Below are 27,071 nucleotides of genomic sequence, written 5' to 3' on the forward strand. Positions count from 1 at the left end.
GAATGTAAATTCTGATTTAATTTTCTTTTGGACTTTGTCTGCTTCTGCATATTTTACTTCATTTGTACTCCAATCAATCAAAATAAGGTAACATTTGTGTTGCTAGCCAGAACGGGTCAGGGGCAACACTGTAAATTTGCTTCCGAGCTGAGCTGTAGCTTAGTTGTCCGAGGTCTGGAGTGGCCAAGGACTGGTAGGTCCGTCTTTGCGAAGAGTAAAGGGAAGAGAGCGTCAGAGGTCTCGGGTGATTACCCGAGGTAGAGATTCCGACAGTCAAATAGTCCGAGGTGATACGAGGAAGACGAGGTCCGACGTGGGAACTCCACAAGGAAACCAGATAGTTCTTATGCCTTAATGCCAGATTCCAGATGTTTTGCTTGAAGGGGCTGCCCCTTATTTATACTTGAAGTCGTCTGGAGGTACACGAGCTCGGATGGTTGGGATGCAGCCCGTACATGAGATGTGCGGTCTTCAGGGCAGCCAAGTGCACCCATGCCATTGGCTCTGGGTTCCCTGTCATGCACCCTAATTGGATCCACTCTGAGCGTCATTGTTGCACACGCGTTCCCGCCCCATTGGTCCAGGCCAGGTGCGCCTACATCAATTTGAAACAAAAATAAATAAAAATTTGCATCCAAAAATAAATAAATTTGTTCTGCAACCAAACACAGCCTTAATGGACATCCAAATACAAAGAAATTGGAAGGACAAAAATACCCTTTGCCCATAGTGCATAATCTCAACATGTAGAAATGGCCTACACTAACGTGCTTTAAAATTTTCAATGAGCTCCTCGTAAGCCACTGTATTTTTTTTTTCTTCCCATATATGGTTTATCCCCCCCAAAACTCCTCAATTGTTCTGATTTGTGCCATACCTAGTATTTTGAGGTATATTTTCTCCTTCTCTTCTTGTTCACACCCTTATCAAAGTAAACCTAGACTTTTGAAAATTTACTTTTTGCTCTAAGATCTCCTCAAATCTTCTTAGTGATTCTTTTATTTTCTTTAGTTGATACACTTCAGACTTACAAATTAATATGCAGCCATCACCAAAAGTAGGTATGATATGGGAGGCCCATTTATATTTGGTTTTATCACTTGAACCTCACCTCTGCTTTCAGCTTGGTTGAACATAGCAGAAAGAACTTGCATGCTAATAACAAATATATCCTGAATCAGGATTTTGCACTCCATTTGCATCGCTTCCAAATGCAGTGTAAATAATTTGCAGAGTAGTGGAAAAATAATATCACCCTGGATTTCATTCTCCGAAATAGTTGTTTCTGAAGAAGCCACTGTTCGCATTCCTTCCTTAGTTCATTCTTCCAGCTTCATCATATCATTGGCACTCTCTTGAATTTGTGCCAATTGACTTCCTTAGTCCATTCTTCTCTCCAAAAGTCTTCAATTAACATACAAACATTCCTTCTCTTCAGCCCACATAGGCATAATTAGGGCTGGATAGAAAGAAAGAAGGGTAGGGTTTGAATCCAAAACCAGTACTGAATGATCTGAGAAAATAGTATATCATGATGTTATAACTGCATTAGACTTCTGCATAACCATTCCGGAGTAACAAGGCCCCTATCCAGGTTTTCTTTTACAAACCCACTCTCAACTTGGCCATTGGTCCAGGTATATTTCCCTCCCACCATTTTAATTTCTTGCAAGGAAATTTTGTAATTAATTTGAGTACAGATCGTCAGGGATTATGGGATATTTTTCGCTTTCTTTATATTCATCTGCTGTTAGCGGTGCAAACGGATCAAATTTGAATCGAATCAAGCAATATCTGAATTCGAATTCGATTAGAAAATCGATACCTGAATTCGATTTAATATCCAACGGATATTGAAAATTAATATTCGAATTTGACCAATTAATTATTTTAAGTAACTAATAAAAATATTATTTATATAAAATATTTAAATATTTTATATATCATATATAAGAATTAAATAATCAGTCGAATTTAGATATTTATCGAATCAAATCAGGTCAACATATCCAAATTCAACCGATTAGATATTCAAATTATCTGAATTCGATTTGATTATGTCAAATCTCAAATTCAAAATCAGATTTTCAAACATCATTGATACCCCTATCTCCTGTAAATACCTCATTTAAATTCCCTTCCTAATCATCAACCAATTTGTACAGTTATTCATAAGAGCAGACACTAGCACCCATGTTTCTGGCTTTGTTCTTTCCTTGGGTGCCTATATACCAGGACTACCTTCGAGACTCACATCTTGGGTGCACCATGAAAATCAACTCGATGAATCTCTCATGAACAAGACCTACTGATAGGTCCACATCCTATTTCCACCACACAAATAGTCCTCCCGACTGGCCTTGTTCAGGGTATCCTACATATCGATAATAACCCAGCCTCTTACATAGGAGCCTATACATTTTATCTGGGTTTTGTTTTCTACAGGTTTTTTATAGGGAACGGATCGTTTAAGGGTCAATGGATCATCACACCCTCCAGCATTTCAAGCCAACAATTTCAAAATGCACAGGGATATGCAAAACAACAGGGTTGTCCGAAGCCCAAGCCCACTGCAAAAAATCATTGGGCCTGGTATTTGCACCCAAGCGCTTAAAGCCCATTAAAGAAGGGGCTGTGCCTGCGGGCAAGTCTGCTGGGCTCCCCAACCCATGAACAGGGTCTCTCTCTCTGGCTTCATGAGCTGCACTGTTCCTCAGAGCTCACATCACACCGACCTCACAGCCCCATCCCACCATGTATTAGGAACATCTCGCTATGAATAACACAACATTATAGAAAATGTTCCCGATGTACGGCTGGGATGCATTGTGAGATATGAAGAGTGCTCTGTGAGGAGCAGATCTGGGCTCCACAACACCTATCCCCTTAACCCCCCCCCCCCCCCCCCCCCCCCCCCCCCCCCAGCGGCCCTAGTCTCTGCTACAATAAGTCAGAGATCCTACGAACACCATTAGTTGGTACGAACAGGTAATTGTGAGATTATTTTATAAGAAAATGATTTCTAGTATTCCATTTCAAAATACAAAAGTAATAATCAAAGCATTTCTAGTATCATGTAATTCCCACATGTAAGCAAATCAAAACATCTATCTGGCTCACAAGCTTTTTTAAAAGAAAAGACTAGATTAGAAAAGGTTTCAAGGAGACCCAAATTCCTCCTAGACAGATTGCAAGTTTGCAACCAGACATAGGGGATTTGTACCTCCCCTGCCCATCTTCCAACCAAGAGCCAAGGCCAACTGGAGAGGGCTTAACAGGGACTCCACTTGAGGGGCCACTCCTAAATAACCCCTCCAACTGACCATGAACCTCCCCTTACCCCTTAACAATGAACAACCAGAAAACAAGAAAAAGGAAACCAGCTCTAGTTCCGATTTTTATTTCACAAAACATTTGGATCTACTAAACAATGCCTAATTCTAGTTAGGCAATCTCAATAATCTTCTTTAACTGCAACACATGCCTCATGAGGGAGGTCTTGCATTGATTGCAAAATATAATCTCCATCCTCTCACATCAAAGCTTGCAAGAATATCCACAATTTGTGGTTGCCCTCTCTGTATTCGTGGAGAATTTCCACTTGGTCCTGTTACACATGAAAAGATACAGAAAGAGCAAAGAATATAAAATAAGTATATTGAATTGGTTAAGAGAAGAAATGAATTTAATCTATAATGTACCTGAATATGCTACTGCCATGATCCTATGAATGAACTTGACTCTATCTTATTTTCATCTGAAACATGCAAACTCATTTAATAGCTTGGTTTCTAAATTCTAAGTGGTCCACAGGAGTTCTGCAATTTTTAATGGGACTGAACCATGGTGTCAAGACAAAAATAAAAGGTATACCACATAAGAATAACTGCTGCTGCTATCCAGAATGCTGGTCCCTACATGATATAGACCTAACCTTTGGCAAATTTGCACAAGGTGGCTGCTCTCATATTTGAACCCATAGCCCATATTTCTCAACATGGGATTTTATCATTAAACGATGGTCCCTACATGATTCTTTAGATGTACAAGAAAGAATGTTACAGGCAAGATGTTCATCTCACACTAGTCAAATTTTGCCTTAACCTTACTTTATATATCTTTATAAGTTTATATATATATATATATAGGGAAAATTCCCGATCAGTACCCTGTACTTTGGCTGAAGTGACAATTAGGTCTCCAAACTTCAAAATGCGACAATCTAGTACCCAAACTTTCAAAATGTGACAATCCAGTACTTTTCATTAACCAGTCCGCTAATCAGCTGTTAGGTGACATTTGAAAACTCAAAAATGCCCTAAGAATGCCATCTAATTTTCTTTATCAACCATCCAAAAATTGACAACAAAATGAACAGTCCCAAATTCTAGATTCTTCTAAACAGTCACCAACATTGTTGAATAGAAGAGGCTAGGATTTGGGACTGTTCAGTTTTTTGTCAACATTTGGATGGTTGATAAAGAGAATTAGATCACATTTGAAGGGCATTTTTGACTTTTCAAATGCCACTTAACGGCTGATTAATGGACTGGTTAAAGGAAGGTACTGGATCATCACGTTTTGAAAGTTTGGGTACTGGATTGTCGCATTTTAAAGTTCAGGGACCAAATTGTCACTCGAGCCAAAGTACAGGGTATTGATCGGGAATTTTCCCATATATATCTACATATCTATATCTATATATCTACATATATATATAGATAGATAGATAGATAGATAGATAGATAGATAGATAGATAGATAGATATAGATATAGATATGTATGTGTGTGTGTGTGCATTGTTAGAAACCCAATGGTATAAACCCACCATGCATAAAATTTCAAAAATGAAAGTAGAATAGAAGACTGAAGATCCATAAAGGTCGACCTTGTCAGTTTTTTCTTTTTCCTTAGTACTCTTATCACATTAAGAACATCAGTAATTGATATAATTTTGAGATTCCGAAACCTATATTCATAATAACATTTCTACACTAAACAATGTGATGATAGAATTTTCTGAAACAATAAAGAGGGAAAATTGAATGGACAAAAAGAAGCTATGCAACAAACACAAAAAATAACACTTACAAGGAGTACAAAATAAATGTCCATATACAAACACAAATCACAAGCACAGAACTCATAAATTGAATAATTTCCTGCCATCATATTCATTCAAGTATTGGAGCAGAACAAAAAATTCCAACAGAGAGGAGTGTAAAAGCTCAATGCAAGGCTCTTCACTGTGCATTTCAAGCAGCAAACAGGCTTAATATTTTGCTATTATTTATCTGTTTGGACTTTTAATAATAAGGAAGCTTTTTGAAAAAGACTATACTGTTCCCACTTATTCTGTAGCTACGAATACAGACTTCAGATGTGTGCCTCTGACAATGACACCAAGATAGGCCCCATGTTTGGTTACCTGGTTAGATAACTCCTTCATTTAGTTGATGATGATCTATATTCCTTTTACTTTGCTATGACGTTTATAAGAGAAGAGGAAAAAAGCAAAATGCATCATCTAAGTCAGAACATTAAGGTTAACAAAAATTCTAGTTGACTTTTCAATGTAATTGGATCTTATAGCTGTTGTAATTCTTCAAATTACATAGGATACACACTAAAGAATTGTGTTGCATTACCCAAAAAATAATAATTAATTGATGTAACTTGGTGCTCCTCTTTTTGCCAAGAATGAAAACAAAAGCAAAAGACAGAATATATCCTTATTAATAAATTACATAGCACGAACCATTTATAAACAAGAGAAATTAATGAATAGAGCAATTAGTTTTTTTTTTATAAGTATAGAGCAATTATTTTATTACCATGAAATATATCATCTGTTGTCACTTGATCTGCAAGGAATAAACTTGTTCAACTGGAACAAAGTGCAGTTGAACCCTAAAAGGTATTGCCCACAGAGTGGTTGAAATGAAATCACATAATTCTGAATTGTAATAATAATGAGTGCTCCTTGATTGAACCTGAAGCTACAGATAATACAAAAAAAAAAAAGAAGGCGTTAACATCAAGTCCAAAAATGAAGATAAAATAAGCCCATGGAATTGGCTATAAAGATGGAGTGAAATGATTACAAACCTGAAGAAATGGGTTGGCGTCAAGCTCAAGGACGTTGTGGATGGAACAGTGGTAAGGGATGATGACAGAATATGATGTTGAAAGTATGGGAATGTGAAAGTTGAGACTGTGTTTCCTTAATTAATTCTCTGTAGATCAGTAACACAACCATATATGAATATCTGGGACATGAGATATCTTAGCCCAATCTTCACCTGTATTGATTGAGCATCTTTCCTCTAATTGAGGACATTGCATAATTTGTAGATTTTGTAGTTCTGTTAGGTGCTGCATACCATCAGGTAAAGATGACACATTAGGACACCACCAAATAAGAAGCTGCCTAAGGGATTTGAGGTATCCCAGCTCCTCTGGCAGCCCAACCAACATCGGAACATGGTTAACCTCCAAATTTTCAAGGGATATAAGACCTCCAATGCCCTCCAATGAATGTAACCCTGTACAATATTCAATACATAGCGTAGACAGTTTTGTTAGACGATTCATCCCTTCAGGTAGAGATGACAGATTGGGACATGTAGATATATGAAGCTTTTCAAGGGATATGAGGTCTCCCAACTCCTCTGGCAGTCCAACTAATTTTGGCATATCATCAATCTCCAAAACTTTTAGAGCGATAAGACCTCCAATGCCCTCCAACGAATGTAACTCTGGACAATTTACAAGTTGTAGTATTTGTAGTCCTGTTAGATTCCACATACCTTTAGGTAGAGATGACAGATTGGGACACTGCCGAATTTGAAAATCGCGAAGGGAATTGAGGTCTCCTAGCTCCTCTGGCAGCCCAACCAATTTCGGCATATCGTCAATCTTTAAAATGTTTAGCGCTATAAGACCTCTGATCCCCTCCAATGAATGTAATTCTGGACAATCTGCAATCTGAAGTGTCTGTAGTTCTGTTAGACACTGCATACCTTCAGGTAGAGATGACAGATTGGGACATTGCTGAATTTGAAGTTCTTGAAGGGAATTGAGGTCTGCCAACTCCTCTGGCAGCCCAACCAATTTTGACATATTTCTAATCTTCAAAATTTTTAGTGCCATAAGGCTTCCAATTCCCTTCAATGAATGCAACTCTAGACAATCTGCAATCTGTAGTTTCTGTAGTTCTGTTAGACACTGCACACCTTTAGGTAGAGATGACAGATTGGAACACTGACTAAGACAAAGCTTCTGAAGTGATTTGAGCTCTCCCAGCTCCTCTGGTAGCTCAACTAACTTTGGCATACCTTCAATCTTCAAAACTTTTAGCATTACAAGGCCTCCAATGCCCTCCAATGAATGAAACTCTGGACAGTCCTTGATTTTTAGTTTCTCAAGATCAGTAAGGCACTGCATCACTGCTTGAGGACACAATGATGTCAAACTTACACTTTGAAATTTCTAAAATCCGGATACAACTCAAGCCATTCATCGCCTCCTCTGGAAAAGACTTTAGGTCTTCGCAGTGGGTAATTCGCAAAAGTGATCTCCTTACTTCAGGGCAAAAAGAAGTAGAAGAGGAATTTGTAATTGTTGCCGTTGGGATTTGATCTACTGTCCTGTTCTTCAGTATTAACTCTAATAGTTTGGCACTATAACCATCTAGTTTCACTTGTTCACCAGCTGGCATACCCCAAGGCTCTGCTGCATCATCATCATCATCTATTAATATTGGTCAATTCTCCAAATTAGGCATGTCCATGAGTTGGAGATGCTTCAGGGATGGGAGGAATCCTTCTCCTTTTCTCAATTTACTGATAATATTCTTGAGGTTTTCCAATTTATCTAGCAATAGAACCTGGAGAAATGGGAATGGACCTAATAATTCAAGACATTCACACCTCAAACAGTCCTTTAACTCAACTTTCACTAAATTTGGGAGCAACGAGGATTTAATCATCCAAGAAGCATCTGGTTTCAGTTCTTGAACATTTGGGAGCGACAAAGATTTGATCATCCAAAAAGCATTCAGCTTCAGTTCTTCAACAGCAGGCATACCCCATGGAATACTTTCCAATTTAGGACAGTTTATTATGCTCCATTGCTTGGGAAGTAGAGGGAACAATGATAATGATTCTTGTGGCTCTGCTACACCATCATTAACATCATCTATTACTAATGACCAGTTCTCCAAATTAGGCATATGCACGAGTTCAAGATGCTGTAATGATGGGAAGAATGGTTCTCCTTTTCTCAATCTACTGATAATGTTCTTTAAGGATTCCAATCTAAATAGTCTTAGGACCTGGAGAAAAGGGAGTGGACCTGAGAAATCTAGAGATTTGCAGCTAGCACAATTCACTAAATCAACTTTCACTAGATTTGGGAGCAATGACGAATTAATCATCCAAGAAGCAAATTTCATCCCCCTATATCCCTCTATGATCAACTTCTTTATATTTTGATGTGGCTGCAATTGTTCCAATACATTTTCCTCCTCTATTGGTGCTACCTCATTATTCCCATACAAAACCCACAATGCTACCTCATCTGGAGCCACCGACGGTGTTATTACCCCATTATTCCAATCCGAGGGCCACCATGTTAATTTCAAGGATCGAAGATGTGGCTTATCCTTCAAGTTTGCTTCCTTGGAACCCATTCTATCTCTTACACGTCTAAGTCCCCAAATAGTAAACCCACCGATGAGTTGGTTCAGACCATGCAACTCCTTGATATGTTCCCCATGTAGCTCAAACCCACTGTCTGCTATCATCCTGATTATTGCAGTTACATTCACTTGGGAAGGATGGATCCTGAACAAAGAAATGGAAAAGAAAGCCACCCAAAAGCCCTGATCCGAATGTGCATATGTACCCTATTACTGCAATCATGAACATGTCAATTCATATGAGATAGTAGGCTTTAAGTACTCTTTACCATAAGATAAAATGGGTCAAGCGTAGTCAGACCTGCAGCAGTCTTAACTTTTGAAAAAGCCGTTGACACTAGAAAAGCCAAGGATATTTGCAAATTTACGAAGATGAAGAAGAAGGCAAACTGTATGCTGTAGTCATTGAGCGTGAAGAACTTTAAACCTGCGAGTTAAAGAAATCAGTAGAACCTGAAAAGAAACCCAAGCAACAAATTAAAAATGAAAAAGGAAAATCCCCATCTGATTGCACTTTACCTATCAATGAACCAAAGATCACCAAACATAACATGTAAGCTGATGATATGAAAAGAAAATATGCATAAGAAATCATCCAATAGGGACCATCCCCAAGTCCATGCATTTTCATCATGATTCTTAGATTCGGTTCCTTCTTGTGAACAAGAGATGTCAATATTACCTACACCAAAAGGAATTCTTGAGAAGAAAATAACTTTTAAAAAACTTAAAAGGTTAAAAATAAACTGAAATGATGACAACTAATTTAGAATGAAAATACACCATAGAGTTTTAAAGTGTTGGAATTCACATATGGGTGGTGTATACTGATTGAAAGGGACTTGTATGCTGATTGGAATTCACATATTTGTAATCAGAAGATCAGCATTTTAATGTGTAACCCTACCTAGATTCAAATAGCAATCTAGACTAGATATGGAAAGTCAATCCATAATCCAACATGAATGGGAAATGATTGGATATCGATTCACCCCCTGATCTGGATAGGATCTCAACCTGGATTCAACTAGGCTTTTTATATTTGGATTTGGATACAGTTGCATCTGCTCAAGATCTAATCCATTTCATGTACTAGCAGCAATGCATATTTCTCAACCAAATTCAACAATTGTGATTATTTTTTGTACTGCAAATATGTACTAACCTCTCATAAATATATGTACTGACCACATATATTTAACATAAACATTTAATTCCTCACAGATCAGGACAGTTAAATAACCAATCAAGAAAACAGTTGTACTAGGGGTGAAGTAAGATGTTTTAGACTTATCGATCAAAAATGGGAAAAAAAAAGGCATACTTGAATATGGCAGGGGCTTCTCTAAGTTTTCCCACCAGAATCCTGCTCATTATATGGGTGACATCAAGATAATCATCAGTGAGGGGCCCAATGTGAAGTTCACTGTTATCCTCTGAGGAGAAGACAAGGTAAGCCACACCGTCATCATCTTTGAAAATCGTCCTGTCCCTTCTGTCAAAACCATGGGGCTGCATGCTGTAAAGGTACTCAAAAGGGCCTATTGGAGAATTGCTAACAGCTACACCCGCGGATGCTTTGGTGTAGTTGAGTGACTAAGTAATCATGCCCATATAAATCTCCACTCAAACCTTTCCCCAGATATCAGGCCACCGAGGCAAAATGAGGAACAGATTTCTCAGTTCAGCCCTCTGTGGCTTCTTATCTGTCCTTGTATTCTTCTCTGAACCCTCTCATCATCAACCACTTCCACCTCTCCCAAACCCAAGACTCCTGACTACCTACGCAGCTCTCCAGGCATGGAAACATGCAATTCTGTCCGACCCAAAGAACTTCACTGCAAACTGGTGTGGTCCCCATGTCTACACCTACACCAGAGTGTACTGTGCACCGGCCCCAGATGACCCTCATCTATTCCTGCACTGGACTCATTTCAGACAATTATCCAACATTCCTTGCACTAAGAATGCACCCAGAGACCCAAACCTTCTTCTAATAACTAGCATTATATATGGTATTCAAAGGAAATAAGCACTTTACAAATCAAAATATAAGATAGAAGCAATGAACAAAATCCCACAACATTTCTGCAAAAAGAAGCATGCTCTTCAGCTTCCTTAGTATTGGTCTTATGAGGGTCTGTAGATAAAATGTTCCAGAGATTTCAGTTTCGGGCATTCTGATATTCTTGTTTACTGCCTTTCTCTTTGACTGAGTCCATAGCCAAATTGGACATCCATGCTGTCATAAGAGAATATAAAGGAAAGTGTTCCAGTTGAAGGATGAGAGTTGGACATGAATGGTGTTTTTTATTACTGTTGATTTGATTAATTGTTTTAATCTTCTTTCTTTTCTGTTTATTCATTAGCAAGTACTGACAGTGGATGTGTAAAACAATTAGGAAAGTTGGTGGATGGTTGAGATGCTAGTGAGTAGCGACTGGCTTGAATTGCTGGCCTGCTTAGCAGGACTTGGTGGATGGGTTAACTTATCATGGCACAGGGATAAGGCCTCAACAAGTGTCTATAAACTGGTGATAAGGCTATTCCGTTCTAGGGTAGTAGACCAGACTCACCACCTATAGAAATTAGAACAAAATTTGTCAGTCTATAGTCAAACTATCAGCCTACAGAAATTGGTTCCTGTGTTCACTAGGGTCAGCAATGCTTAGTATATTTTCTATCTATGTTTAGCTGATATTAGCTATAATAAAAGTACTGATTTTTTAGATTGGTTAATATAAGTATATATTTGACTTGTGATTTTTTTCCTTTTAGCTAAAGGTGTACAATCCACTCAGAATTTAATCAATTATAATTATCCTTGAACACTAGAAATTTGTATTTGTGATAAAAGCTGGATTCTTGTTTTGATCAGCCACAATTAATTTTTTATATAATTATATATTGTAAAAATGAGGTATAACTATCATGTTCCAAGCACCCCTTGAGGGCAGATAGCCTTTTCTAGCCAAGCCACCACTAAAAATTTACAAACTCCACCATTGGAGAATTAATCCTCAATACTTCTAAATTCTATTCACCCCTGCCTCAGTGAGGCTACTGGCATAACATGGTGTTCACTTGAACCAAGGGGACCAATTGGGAAAAAGGATCCATGTGGAAGAATGACAAAACTTCAGAAAGGGTACTGAGCTGACCTTGATGAGGACCATCATTTGGGGCTAGAACTAGCACCAATCCCATAGGGTGTATGCTTCACTAGTTCACTTCAGGTTTGAATTTCTGACACACCAACACTAATTCACGTTTGACTGGTTAGATATGCCTGACCACTGAGGCCTTTCTAGCCCTGCAGAGCTCAACTAGATTGGGGCCTCCTTGCCTCTATGTCCAGAGGCAAACAGGTGGAGTCTTTGCTATGTAACCTACTCCAGCCAATTTCCCAGTCAACTGACAACGACGACATTAGGCAAATATAACTTGTGATTCACAAATATTTACATAAAAGTACTGTTGTGATCAGGACTCAAGGGTCTTGATTCCAAATATATAACAAGGTGCCAAAAATGCTCAGACGGGCTATCCCATCAGTTGTCAGCAGTTGAGACTAATAGCTCTATACTTATTACACATAAAAATTTAGATGCAATTGTACGTTTTCAAATATTATTTCATGTCAATACTTCAAGTTGAAACTTGAAAGCTAAAACTCATTGCTTGTGTCGTGCCATGTGTGCTGCTATAATCGGCATACAAGTCAACTCAAATAATTGGCCTACTGTTGCATGAAAAGAAAAAAGCCATCGATGCAGAAGACTACTGAACCAGAAAATTGCTCAAACGCTTGCTTAGAAAACTATTCTCCATTTCTTTTTTCCTTAATGGATAAAAGAACAAAGTGATATTAGCTGTCCTTCTTATTTGATGGAGAGAGAGAGAGAGAGAGAAATCATACTTCAAATGGGGAAGTAATTTAATACCTAAATGTATTCTCTTCATCTTACCTTATCAATATAACAAAATAAACAAAACTGGATGAAATACATACAAGTGAAATTTACAGAACCATTGGAAGACATAAAAATCAAAACTCCCCAAAGAAAAAGGTGATACAATATCATCCAGAAACCCTGTGAAGGCACACTTGAAGGTGTGGAATATAAGGTAAAAAACAGGCACACTTCCTCCAGAAACCCTGTGAAGGCTATGATGTCTCAATTGAACTTGGTCCAAGAGAACTACAAGCACATTTTGAAGGGTGCAACAGGAAGCATAGGCCCTAGAGAAATCCTTGCCTTGATGTGACCTTCAGGTAGCGGAAAGACAACCTTCCATATAATCCGGCTCTTAAGAGGAGGTTAGCCAAATTAGAAATCTTGCCGCAGCTCAGGTCAATGATTTAATCTATTTTTCATGTGTATTAGTTTAATTCCAACCTTTGGGGTCTGTCCCAGATGAACTGATCCAGCTCAGCTATCAGCTTAGCTATATAATCACCATAATCTTTTATATGAAGACTGTATTTTATATAATACTGGAGAACACTTGAATTTACAGGATCGGATTTGTAACCCAAGATGATGTTGTCTTCCCTCAATTAAAAGTGGAAAAAACCTTGGTTTTTGCTGCATTTCTCAGACTTCCTAGCAACATGAGCCAACAACAGAAGTTTGCAAGAGTAGATATGATTGTGAAGGAACTAGGCCTTGAGAGGTTTGTATGAGGTTTCTAATGCAATTAGATCTAAATTTCTCCATTGAAAATTTGTGATGAACACTCATGTTATAAGGTCTAAGATTAATTAGATGAAAATGAGGCTTGAATGTGTATGAAGTGATTTACATGATTACAAGTTATAATGAGTAACTGTGATTGCCCTCTCTTTTTCATCATATATGTCGCCATACAAGAATAGGAGGAGCATTTGTGAAAGGAATATCTGGAGGCGAAAGGAAAAGGACTAGTGTTGTTTATGAAATTCTTATGGATCCCTCATTGTTGTTGCTTGATGAACCCACTTCAGGCCTTGATTCCACCTCTGCAAATAAGCTTCTTCATATTCTTCAAGGAATTGCTAAGGTAACGTTTTCTCTTTTATACTTCCTAGAACTGAAGCTTGCTAGAGATTTTGCTCATATGTTCATCAACCTTCAAGTAGAATGTTCCACATGTTCAACAAGATTTTGCTCATATCAGAGGGATGTCCTTTGTATTTTGGGGAGGCTAGAGAATCCATGGAGTACTTCTCATCATTGAGGTTTGCACCTCAGATAGCCATGAACCCTGCAGAGTTCTTGCTAGACTTGGCAACTGGGTAAGTTAACGACATAAGTGTCCCAAAAGACTTGGTGACAATTTCTATAATATTTGGTTTTTCATTTCCATTTTATGAGTTACAACAGCAGTGACTAAAGGACATTAATGTTGCTTATCTTGTGATGAAATATCAATCTATCAGTATGTACAATTGAAGTACAAAGTCTGGGTGGAACCTAAAGAAAAAGCAGAGAACCAATGGCACGGAAAAGATACCACAGCACCTTCAGTTAGCTATTCAAGTTAAGGAGTGGACCATGAGTTGGTGGGAGCAGTTTATAATATTATCAAGGAGAACATTTAGAGAGAGATACAGAGGTTACTTTGACAAGCTAAGGTTTGTGCAGTCCCTTGCTTCTTCATGACAATATTCTCTCAGTACTATTGATTGTAGTATAACAAGCCAAGTAAGTAGAGAACCTACAAATAATTTAACTGGGTCATCATCTGTCAAGTCAACAACTAATCTGATCTAATTCTGTACTTAGGGAGCAGGGGAACTCGTTGCTGATGCTGTTTTAAGCATCAAAAGAGCTCGGATGATTGCCTCTTTGGTCCTAATGTTGTTTCTCCTCACTGGAGGTTACTATGTCCAGGTACTCAATCATACTTGTATCAGCAACAGTAAATGAAAATTTCCTTAACAAAGAAATATAGAAAAACAGTGTTCCAGATAAGGAAATAAATACCTGGAGTTGACATTTTAGATTTTCACCAGCATTTCATTCAGACATTTTTTTTCTTTCTATTATTTATTTCATTTCTTTCTTCTGTGTTTTTTGATGCTTTTTATTTTGGTGAACAGTCACTCAAACCTATCATGTTTTTGGAAATATATGGACTAGGGAGAGGCTAGATAAATAATTTAAACCTGAATGAACTATATTCAATTACAACCCTGAATAAGAAGGAAATTAGAAAGGAAATAAATCTCTATAAAAGGTAAAGCTCTACCTCAGAAAGGCAAAATTTAGGTACAGCAGAATGGAAGAATAAAATTCAGGCTGCTGAACCCCGCTGATATAGGAACCCAGACAACAATTACATTATGCCTTATAAGAGCTATAAATCTAGATCAAGTGCTTATTGAGAGGGTGTTCAACATCTAGGTCAGCTTTCAGTATTTTACTTCTAATAAAACAGGCCCACACATTCTTCAAAAACAGTGTTTTTTAAGGAAAGAGACATTTGGGAGAAACTAAGGCCATTTGGTAACTTTTATACTTTGCATTATACCAGCTTTTTTGTGAGGGAAAACTCTTTTCAATTTTTGAAAGATATCTTTATCATCTATGAGAAACTTCTCCAATGTGATCTTGTTTAACACTGCTTGTTCCAAGCCTCAAAGGAGGTGGGTTGTGTCAGCCTGTCGGGTTGAGGCTCATTCCAAAAGGTATATAATACGTCTTGCCTTGAGTCTCAACTTTGAGGCTCATTCCGAAAAGTATAAATAACACACTTGCATCACTCTTTGGGGAACTGTTGAGAATGGCTAGACAGGGGTGTTTTGGTTTTGGGGGGTAAACAAGCCTTATACTGACAAGTAGTGATTTTCTTTTTCATGGAGTTACAAAATTCTCAATTCAATTTGGAATAAAAACTTCAACTCATATAAGAACAATTGCTTATGCAATTTGCATCATCATCTAGTGAAGTTTTTACTCCTGGTCCAAGGGTATTGCGACACTTGTCCTAGTGAAATCTCAATCATTCTAACCTTTATCAATGACATACTAAAAATGATTGGTTAAGCACCAACTTTTACTTTTGTCACAAAAAACATGTTTGCTCTTCTACTCCAGGAATTAGACTCTTTAGGATGTTGTGGTTCTCAACATGGGATCCTAGTTAATGTAGCTCTATTGATGCCACAAGAAGTTGAATGAAAGCGGAAACCCCACACTTCAGCCCAAGTTCACAATTTGTTGATATTTCAAAGGATCTTTAAAGATATGAGACAATGAAAGATACTCATAGTTATAATTATTTATATGGAAGAAATAGAGTTAAAATATTAATTATTAGTATAGATAAACAATGCATTGGTTCAGCGGAGTGCAAAAACTCTCACAGGATTTTGGCAAAGGCTAAAATTAGATATCTAATTCAGGACTTCATATTCAAAGTTTAATCAAGATCAGGATTCTGCATTCGCGAAATTTACCTCGGGCCTGGTGGTGCTGACACCTCCAATTGCAAAGCTGGAGCTTGGATTCAGAGGTGACAAGCATCTTTGGCCGTGAGATGCATTATGTTACTTTGCAAATGCATCATACAAGAAATAAGGCTATAAAACACATCCACTCCAATTGTTTGTAGTAAAATCAAACTAAAACAATCAGCATTTAAGGTAAAGAGTTAGAAAATTATTGAGTGGAGTAAAGTTCTCCACTCACTAAAACATTTTCTTATATAAAACTGCAATTCCAAATACAACCACACATGAAACAGTGATTACAGTTTTCACCATCGTCTTCCTCATCTCTTTTATCTCTTCGAGTATTTCTCTCATCAAATCCTTCAGTTCCCTAATTTCTCTCTTCACTTCCCCAATTTCTTCCCCAATTTCTCTCTTTAGTTCCCCAATTTCTCTCTTCAGTTCTCCAATTTCTTCACCAATTTCTCTCTTCAGTTCTCCAATTTCTTCACCAATTTCTCTCTTCAGTTCTCCAATTTCTTCACCAATTTCTCTCTTCACTTCCCTGAGCAAATCCTCGTTTCCCACCTTTATTTTGTTTTCAATGTACTCCATTTCTTTCATCGATGTTTTCCATGCAGCATATTGTCTCTTCTCAGCTTCTTCAACTGATTCTTTGACTTCCTCTGTTTTGTCATCGATTTTCCTCCCCAAATCTGCAACTCCAGATAAACAATAAAATAAGAGAAAGAAACCTAAGTCAAATGAAAGAAATAGAATATATTAGTATTACCTCCCTTTGCTCCAGTGGCTCCCTCTCCTGCTTCTATTGCCATGAAAAAAAAAATGTAAGAGAAAAAAAAAAAAGCTTGAAAAGAAAGAAACGTAGAGAGAAATAGAGCTTAATGAAACGAGAGAATGGTAAGGTAGACATAATAGAGGGACTCATTTTATAAGTAGTTGTGGGCTCTTGTTTGAAAACAGATCGGTTCGTTACGTTTAATTTAGTTTTGCCAACCGAACTGGTACTACCAATTTGTCTATTTTATTAACTAAATATGATTGAGATGCATATAAAACTAATGTTTTAATAAATGATTCGGAACCAGAGTCGTTCTAGCCACCATTTTCTAGGTCGACGGCTGTGAATAGAGGTGTAAAGTGGTCCACAATTTGTGCAGGTCGTGCCGTGCTGGCCCGCAGGTCGTCACGGGTCGTGCTGCCCTCCCCGATGAAAATTTTGGGAGTTGGCCCGACACGGCCCGTGGGTCGTGCCAGGCCGTGCATCGGGCCAAAGCTATTTATTTAAAACAAATTGACAAAAAAACTTAAAATTTTAATTTTATATGAATTTTGTGTATAAAATTGCTTATATATGTAATAATTAAATAAATTAGTATAATAAAATTAAAAAAATATTTATTTTATTAATATACTATGTACTATATATTATTATATAATTATAATTTATATAATATTATATAACTATATATAGAATATATAAAATACATACATATATATATATATATGGGTGATGCTGGGTTGGGATATGAGTTAGGTTGTGTCGGCCCGCAGGCAACACGGCCGGCTCAGTCGTGTCGTGCCGTGCCGTGCATGGCCGAGCCGTGGGCGACATGGCCCGATTTACACCTCTAGCTGTGAGCATTAGGAAAACGGCTCACCTAGGTTGGAAATAGAGTCACCATCCATTAGATATGAAAATGGAGGTGATGGGACCTCCAAGAATGATTTTCAAAACCGTTTGGTTCTAACAGTGACTCCAAAACCAGTTCGAGTAAGACTCGGATGGGAGAGGAAAGAAGTTAGGCACCCCTCTCCCGAGTCCAATTGGTGGGGCCCACATGGGATTTCGCAATAAGCACAAATTAGAGCAAACAAACCATTGACCAAGAACAATTAATAGACAATGAAGCTAAACAAACTCATGAACAAACTATCACAAAAAAAAAATCCTCTACTTAAATATGTCTTTATTTAATTTCCTTTTTCTTTTTAATTGAATTTTTATCATTTGCTTATGTTGTTTTCTTATAGAAACCTATTTTTATTTTTATTCATTTTTTATTTTCTATATATATATAGAATCTTTTAATTTTTTTATTTTTATTTTTATTGATTTATTTATATATTTATTTTATTATCTTTTTTAATTATATTTAAATTTTTACTTTATTTTTTATTCTTTTATTTTTATATCATTTTTTCTTCATTTCTTTTATCCTTCCCCTTTCGGTGACTTGTCCCCTCCTACCACCTAAACATGTCTAAATCTATACTAACCTCACCTTTCAACTTTGATCTAATTTAATTAATTTTTTTTTTTCCTTTTTTTCTTACCTTGTCATTTGTTCCCTCTTGTCATCTTTGCTCTCACCTTCCCCTTATTCATTGAATTAATTTTATTTACAAATATTTCATCTGAGATGAATGACCCTCCGGTGACTGAACGTGATAGCCACCTCCGACCATATCTCCCTATTACCCAATAACTCAGTGAATTCGACATCTCTTACTTTAATTTGAAACTCCCTATTACCCAATAACTCAGTGAATTCGACATAGTTAGATATTAAATCAATATAATATCAACAGGGATTTGTAATCAATATAATTTTAGTTTCAAGAGGTAGAATAGTTAGATATTAAATCAAATCTTGGCAATATAGTAAGAGGAAAAACAGTTTGTGAAGAGAACCTTGGGAGTAAGTTACCTGACAGCATTTTGGCCCGAGATGATGGTGTAGTTCCTAAACTCTGGTGCTAATCTGATTTAAAATGGGGAGAGGAATGACTCTAGCTGCCGCTTCTAATGATCTTGGTTGATCGATGACAATGGAGAACAGAGGACCTTTGACTAATTTTGGGAACCGAAAGGATGAAGGGAACTGATGTTGTTGTTGGGGAATAGGAATGATCTGATAAAAACGGTGAGAAATCACCGAAATTTTGATGAAAACAAAATAAATTTCACAGTTAAGAGGTTTTCCCCGTGATTGGTTCTACTTCAGAGAGAGATTGAAGACGACCTGAAAGTGATGCCGGTCAGGGAAAAGGAAGAAAGCAAGTGAAGGGAGAAGAAAAGGGAAGAAAGAAGAAGAAGATAGAGAGAGGGAGAAAAGAAGAGAAAGAGAGGAAAGAGGGGCCCAAAAAAGATTGAAACGATTTTCGCCGCTGGTTCAGCATCCAGAGGTAGAAGAAGGTGAACAGTGCCTCTCTTCGAATTGGAAAAAAATGGAAGAAGAAGAAGAAGAAAAAGGAGAAGGAGAGAGCGAGAGAGAGGGAAAGAGAGAGAGAAGAGATCGATGGCCGGTGATAATGCAGCCGCCGCTCAGGTACTGTTTGAACAAGAGTGACGATGAACAGTGTATCCCTCGATTAGGGCGAGCGTTGGATTTTTAGAGGGGGCGATGCAGCTTAGTAATTTTTAGGGGATCCAGGGGTATTTTTTGATAATTTCGCAGTATCGGATTCTCGGGTAAAAGTCGGTTCAGGGGGTTCAAACCAGGTCCAATAATGAGGGGTTTGGGTTAAGAGTTAAAATGTAGAGGTTCGAGGTGCGTCCGACCGCATTGAGGGTTTTGTGTGTACGAGCTGGTGTTATTGGCTGAAACGGAATATTTTGAGTGAATGGGTAAATTGAGGAACTTTTGACTAAAAATAGGAAAGATGAGGTTTTGGACATTTTGAGTTAATTGAAAATATCGGATTGGTCCAACTCAAACCAACTCGACCCAGATTTGGCAGATTTGGAAGAGTAGTGGTTCATTCAATCTAGAGCCTTAAAATGGAGCCTAGGTGTGATAAATGGACGAAAAAAGGTATTTTGGGCTGAAATTTTATAGGTCGGTATTTTAGAGTATCTAAGATTTGGTGGTAATGTCTGATCAATTTAGGAGTGTCGAAATGGTAGGAATTTAAGTCATTTATAAGATCCAAAATAGAATCTTGGTTTGATGAAAGAGTAAACGAGGGAATTTTCAATTAAAGCTTTGTGGGCAGGTGTTTTTGTGCATCTACATTTTAATGATATGGTCTGATTAGTTTGTATGTGTTAAGATTGAGGGGATTTGGGTTATGAGGGTATAGGCTGATAAGAGGGCTTGGAATAGAATCTTTGTTTGATGAAAGGGTAAATGAAGGAATCTTGATATGAAATTTGTGGGTAGGTACTTTAGGTTTTCTAGGATTTAATGGTGGCGTCTAATCTGAGAATTGAGGTGCAAATGGGTGTTGATTGGGGTCATCAGATTGGTTTCAAAAAGATTTAATGGTGGATCTAAGGGTTTTTGAGTTGAAACTCGGGTTCTTTGGATTTCTCGATGAGTGACCGGAAGGGTTTGATCGGGTGTTCAGCGTGAATCAGAGGGTTCAGGGGGTGGGCCGCATTGGTTCAAAAACCTTGTATAACGTCGGTTCAAAAATCAGGTGTTAATAACGGCAGTTCAAAAACCTTGTATAAAACCATTAAACTAATTTTAAATGCATTTCAGTCGATTTAATCGTTTAACCAAACTAAAATCATTATTTCTTGAGGGAACTCCTTCATGTCTCCTGCGTGCTCACTAATATTCCACCATGGCCTACTATATTCTTTAGATCAGTGAAGGAGAAGGGGAAAAAAGTAAATGAAGAAGAGAAATGGAGTGGATTATGGCAATTAGACTTGTTCATTGGCCACGTCGGACTGGGTTCGGGCCAGGCTTTGCGTTTATATTAGAAGAATATACTCAGGCCTGAACCCAAGCCCGGCTCAACCATCAGGCCTAGGTCTTGAGCCTGAGCTCGGACAAAAAATTAGAAAAATATTTTTTCTTTTTTATTCAATTAAAAACTATTTTATTTATATAAAAAGATCTCAAAACCTAAAAAACAATGAAAGATTTTACTATTACTTGAAAAAATAAAGAAAAAATATGTTATATATATTTGTTTATTATATAAAATATATTCTTATTATATAATATATTATCAAGTCGGGCTTGGGCTCGGGCTAGGCTTTTTTGAGAAATCCCGAACCTAGCCCAAAGAAAGGTCAGACCCAATGTTTTAGACTCGAGCCTGTAGGCCTGAAATCTTGTCCAAGGTTAACTTAAATCGAGCTGGGCCAAGCCGGTCCATTAATAGGTCTAATGGCAATAGCAAAAGGAGAGGATGATAATGAACAAAATAAGAAAGGAGAAAAAGGGAAAGAAATGACATGAAAAGATAGAAAACTATTATGTAGAAATAGAAAAAGAAAAGAACGAAACAGAGAGACCGGTTGCAACTATCTAACTAACCTAAGGTGGGAGATAAGAAGAAGATGATGAAAGGGGTGGGAAAGAGGAGAAGATGAAATGAAATGAAATAAAATAACAATGGAGAGAGGAAAGAAGAAAAAATAATAGAAAATGTTGTTACTTGAGAGTGTCAATCTAATTGTTGCTCCTTAGCCGTTTTATGTTATTTTAAATGATTTTCTATAATTATTAATTGATACAAGTAAAATAATATTTTTAATAGTTAATAAACTATATATATATATATTTTTTAATTATTACATATTTTTGTTATTTGGAAGCTTTAATACCTCCACATTATTTAATTTAACCTATTTTTCATTATTTCAGTAATGTTTAAAAATTTTAAATTATTTATATTTTATATTCTTATCATCAAGGATTATTAAGCCTATTATAATTATTTTTGTGATTTTGATAAAGTTTTTTAAAGCTATTACATAATTTCGTTATTCAATTTACTTTTTATATTTTTTAATAATATTTAAACCATGATTTCGTTATTGAAGTTTTTTGTTTAAGAATTTTTTTAAATTTAATACATAACTTTGTTATTTTAGATATTGAAAATTTAGTTATGTAAAATATTTTGTTATTTAAAATTTAAATAATATTTTATTGAAATTTGTAAAAGAATATTTAGTTATGAAATTGAATAATCTGTAAATTATAATTTATATTGTAATTATGCAATTTCGTTATGAATTTTATAAAAATATCAAATTATTAATAATCTGAACATTATTAAATATATTATAATTATTTTTGTGTCTTTAATAAATATTTTAAAGTTATTACATAACTTCATTATAGTATTTAAGTATTTATTAAAATTTTTCACTTCAAACTTTGTTAAGTGAAAGGTAAATAATAGAAACACTAGACAATTGTTTTATATATTAACATTTTAAATAATTAATAATTCTTTAGACTTTATATATTATTTTTCACATTTTTTGTAATAAAAATAACAATAATTAATTTCAACTAAGGTCATTCATCAAATCGATGAAACCAACCAACCTGAAAAGGGATAGGTAAGCCAAGCCAAACGAACTCTAAGAATTAAATGGACCCCATGTCTTTGTTTGTGTGCAAGCCCAAAGCTTATCCAAGCCCATTTTAACCTCGACTTGTGCCATATTTTTTTTGCATGTATTACATTTTATTTTATTTATAAATGAAATAATTAGATTTTTATTATTGATGTCATAGGCCAGACTCATTACTCATTAGGCCTAAAAAAACCATAAGCCTAGCCTGGGCATGCGTAGGTCTAAGATTGGGTTTGCAATCTAGGCCCGAGGTGTGGGTTCGGTTGGGTTGGGCTTAGGTTAATGCACTTACCATTAGTACTAAAATCAGCCCAGCCTAGCCCGACCCATTATCACCCCTAATGACTTAGAATGGTTTGAACCATTTGACTTGAATGGTTGAACCGGTGACATGCAACCCAGTGGCAAAAGTGGGTTAGTCTCTGAATCAGTTTTTAAAACATTGATCGATATAACTCAAGTTGTCCAGTTTCACTAATGGTCGGTTAGTTTCAAGTGACCAACTCCCCAGCTCAACCAAGTCAGTTTGGTTGGCCAAATAATTATAACCAAATCGAACTAACAAGTGAACTCTTTTAATTTCAAATAAATTAGTAGTATAATCAATAATTATTGAAAATTTGTAGATAAAATACATAGTTAGTAAAAATAAATTTATAATGAAAATACAATAAATAAATAATAAAAATATATTAAATACAATAATTACAAGAATACAATAAATACTAAAAATGTATTAGATTAGATAATAAATAGTGTAATATTCAATAATAGTTTAGTCTCTATTAAATATTAATTAATTATAAAGAAAATACATAATTACTAAAAATAAATTTCTAATAATGATACAGTAAATCTAATAAGTACAACAAGTTAAAGTTAAAAAAAAATAAATAACAACAATTTAGTATTCAATAATTATTGAGAACTTTCTATTAAATAAGAAAACAAAAATAGATTTATACATAATTATTGAAAATACAATAAATAATATTTTTAGTACATATGAATATATAATAAATATTGCTAAAGATTTTACAATTATTATTCATAAAATTTATTTTATAGAATTATTAATTGATATGAGTGAAATAACATTACTATTATTAGTTCATTATTAATTGTAAATAATATTCTATTTTTAATATCTATTAAAATTATTTTTTTGAAATTTATTACATAAATTTGTTATTTGGAAGATTCAATACCTCTAAGTTATTCAATCTATTTTCATTATTTCAATAATATTTAAAATTTTAATTTACTTATATTTTATATTCTCATTGTTGAATATTATTAAATCTATTATAATTAATGTTGTGTTCAAGGTTCAAAGTATCTGAAAGGCTATGCGTATTGGAAAGGCAAATTTAAGAGACATCAGGATACACCTTGGATACGCATGGATATGGACGAAAAATTAAGATACACATGAAAACACATGGAAATGCTATAAATACTCTAATAAATCATAAATAAACATTAATGTAACTAAATATAAGACATAAATGAACTATTTATGCATAAAAATAACATGTTTTAGTGGGTTTTTTTGAAAAAAAAAACATATTATAATCAATAAACGGGAAGTCGGGAACGAAAACATACTATCTAATTGTGGACATTATAGATCAAGTAATTTTTTTCATGTTTTATTCTATTTTTTTAAAAACTAAATTATTTATTTTTATTCAAATAATTATTTTGTATGTTTTATTATAAAAATTAAATTAAAATTAAGAAAAGTAAAGATGTAACAAAAAAAATGAATGGATTTATGGACATAATAGGTGAAATAATTATTTTGCATATTTTATTCTAAAAATAAAAAAAAAATAAATATCAATGTTTTAAAACATGGGGGCATTCCACTACCTAGAGACATGAAGCATAGTTCAAAATGCAAGAGGCGTAAGCCTCTTCGAACACAAAGAGGTCTTTAATAAAAATCTTTTATAATAAGAAAAATAAAAATGCATAACAGTTGTAAAAACGGGGGGTCTTGTCGAAGCGGAGGCGAGTGAGCGAAGTGGAGCGGGACCCCCTTAACTCAAAAAAATAAATTGGGCTACATCGAAAAGGGGGATTGGGGGCTGGAGGGCGAAGCCCCCCAACCAAAGGGACAGGGGCAAAACACTTTCTTTCTCCTTATCTTTTCTAACATTGGCTTAAAATGTAAAAGAAATTTGAAAAAATATATTTATTTTCACTCCTTTTTTCACAACCTTGAAAAACTTATTAAATCTTACAAATTTATAGATCCTTTGACAAATTTTTACAAGATTTGAGTATTTAGAAAGGCTAAAAACCTTTTTGAAGGGTATGGGAAAGAAAGAGAGCTTCTGAAATGGGTTTAAAAGCCCTCTTTCGAAGGGAGTTTTATTTGCGATTCCGCCATAGTAAAATTGTACTATATCAGTCAATCGGTAGCGTATCGACCGATACGGTGCCGAAACACACCGATACTCAACGATGTGGGCATGATACAGCACGTGGCAGTATCTCTAAGACAAAACTATTTATAATTTATGGCCACTTTTTGTAATTCATTTATCCAAAAATTAATTAAGGTATTAAGTGGGTAGTTTCTGAACAGTTATAATTCATGGTTTCAACACGGTATTAATTTTTTAATAGTTATAAGTGGGGCAATGTCTGAGGTGAGAGTAAAGGACATATATGCCCCTTTTATACCCATTGTTTGCTTAGCTAAAAGGGTAAAAATGTCTAATGAAAAATCTATAAATAAGGGTGGGGGAGAGGATAAATAGGGAATAGAGATAATTTCGTAGATAAACTAGAATAAGAGATAATTTAAGAGAAAATAGGGATAGTGGTGTTGTATGGTTAGAGATCAGAAAAACAAATCTCCCTTTCTTTATCCATTAGTTGTTTGGGAAAATGGCATGGAATAAAATAAAATAAAAAATTTTAAAAATGAGAAAAAAAGATATACTTCCTTAGTGTGTGTGTGTGTGTGTGTAATGAGACGATAAGCGGGGATGGGGAATTTTCATATAATGAGATGATAATTTTTATATTAGGTCCTTCTAAGTAGGAATTGAGAATTTTCATGATGTTTTTATGAGGTATTAAATGACCTACACCATTTGATATGAATAGGACGTACAGTAGTTACACTAGTGGCAATAAAAATGGAGTGATATATAAAGTTCTAGCTTTCTTCTCAAAGAGTTTGGGACTAAAAAGTATGAAATCTCACAATTCTTATCTTATTGCCAATGGAGTTGGCCAAAATGCAAAGAACATTTGTGCCTAGTGGACTATTTTGTTAAGAAATTTAACTACTTTACCACTACATTAGTTGTGGGCTAAAACATTGAATCACAACCCTCAATGTATTAATTTTTATTACTTTACTTTTATGATTTATCTTATTTAAATTTTTAAAGTTTAATTTATACAATGTATTCAGAAGGTGGAGAGAGAGAGAAAGGGTTAGATAGTCCATTGGGGATGTAAGATAGTATTTAAGAGATGCTTTAGGAAAAATTACATGGAGGAGATAGTTTAAGATGAATTTTAGGAAAGGGTAGGTTTTAGGAGTGATTCAATGAGATAACATAATTAATTAGGGAATTAAAAATATTAAAATGAAAAAATGAAAAAAAAATACAATGAGGATTTGGAGTCTAATGTGGATTAAAGTTAAAGGGGATAACTTGATTGGTCGAAGCCTGTCCAATACAATGTCTTTTAGGTATCATAACTTTTGGATAAATAGATATATAGATAAATTTATTTGTGTGGTACCATGATGATTATGTGTGTTTGGGGATGGGGAACAAAGATCTATATTGAGAATGACACACTTATTATTAAAAATCCATACATCGGCTTTGGTTTTTCTTTACTTCTCTCTAATGACTCTCAGCTTTCTTTTTCCTTCTTATTTCCTATCAAACCAAATATATCTTAAATTGCATTAAGAAGATTAATTGCTTCATATTCATGACATGAATAATGAATTATCTAAATTTATAACAAAAAAGTCTAGATGCAGAGTTGCAAATGATATATTAGTTTAGAATAATAACAAAAGCACATTAAAATATTCAATATAAAATTTGCAATTCATACATATAAATGAATCTTAAAAAGGAAAAATAGTAACAATAGAACAATGAAATGTAGTTGGAAAAGAAAAATGGGATGGGTCCAAAGTCTTTGGCCTTACCTACAATGAACGAACATGAGAGGAGAGTTCAGTTGTGGTGAAAAATTTCAATGATTCCTCTACCTTTGGTGTTTAGGCTTGACGCATGCTTCAATTCAGTCTTGGAGAGAGAGAGAGAGAGAGAGAGAGAGAGAGATCCAAACAGTGAGGTCTGTCTATTTACTTCATATATAATATTTGTTGACTGTTTACAATGAATAGGTGCTAAGAAAATGGAACTAAATAACAAACTAAATACACTTGAAATGAGAGATTCAAAATTTTGGTCCTTAATGGTCGGTGTTTTTGAACGGGTTAGAAGTAACGGAAGGGGAATGAGTTCAAGATCTTATTACCAATAAATTTGATAATTTTGTAAAATTATTATTTTATCAATTATGGTAATTTTAGAGAAATTTA

General features: G+C 35.3%; 1 protein-coding gene and 1 pseudogene across 7 annotated transcripts; one reads left to right on the plus strand and one right to left on the minus strand.

The window, feature by feature from the left end:
- On the minus strand, nt 1–26,832 carry LOC148802791 (uncharacterized). Of its 6 annotated transcripts, XR_016082654.1 has the most exons (8): nt 18,852–19,624; nt 16,913–16,945; nt 16,147–16,835; nt 9,222–9,384; nt 9,004–9,129; nt 6,110–8,915; nt 5,836–6,000; nt 2,981–3,607 (listed from the first exon to the last, which is right to left on the minus strand). XR_016082654.1 is itself a non-coding variant. In XM_088898518.1 (3 exons), the coding sequence occupies exons 1-3, from the start codon at nt 18,859–18,861 to the stop codon at nt 16,378–16,380; spliced, it is 501 nt and encodes a 166-aa protein (XP_088754644.1). In that variant the 5' UTR covers nt 18,862–19,531; the 3' UTR covers nt 16,341–16,377. The 6 variants fall into 6 exon arrangements, 1 of the variants encoding a protein (XP_088754644.1); XR_016082655.1 differs by lacking the exon at nt 2,981–3,607 and adding an exon at nt 1–595 and having other exon boundaries at nt 9,004–9,384; nt 18,852–19,626; XR_016082657.1 differs by lacking the exon at nt 18,852–19,624 and adding an exon at nt 26,673–26,832 and having other exon boundaries at nt 9,004–9,384.
- Nucleotides 10,366–16,578, plus strand: LOC148802792 (ABC transporter G family member 26-like; annotated as a pseudogene). Its single transcript, XR_016082065.1, has 4 exons — nt 10,366–10,550; nt 13,224–13,379; nt 13,577–13,745; nt 13,790–16,578. The product of XR_016082065.1 is annotated as an ABC transporter G family member 26-like (transcript).
- Nucleotides 26,833–27,071: the final 239 nt, after the last annotated feature.

This window comes from Nelumbo nucifera, chromosome 2, assembly GCF_055504915.1.
Source record: "Nelumbo nucifera cultivar China Antique chromosome 2, China Antique-T2T, whole genome shotgun sequence".
NCBI classification, from domain to species: Eukaryota; Viridiplantae; Streptophyta; class Magnoliopsida; order Proteales; family Nelumbonaceae; genus Nelumbo; species Nelumbo nucifera.

What these genes read in the sequence shown, in the direction of transcription:
- LOC148802791 (XM_088898518.1), bottom strand. An exon ending in AGCCACTGGAGCAAAGGGAG is followed by an intron (nt 16,836 to 16,912) that starts GTAATACTAATA and finishes CTGGAGTTGCAG; the next exon opens with ATTTGGGGAGGAAAATCGAT.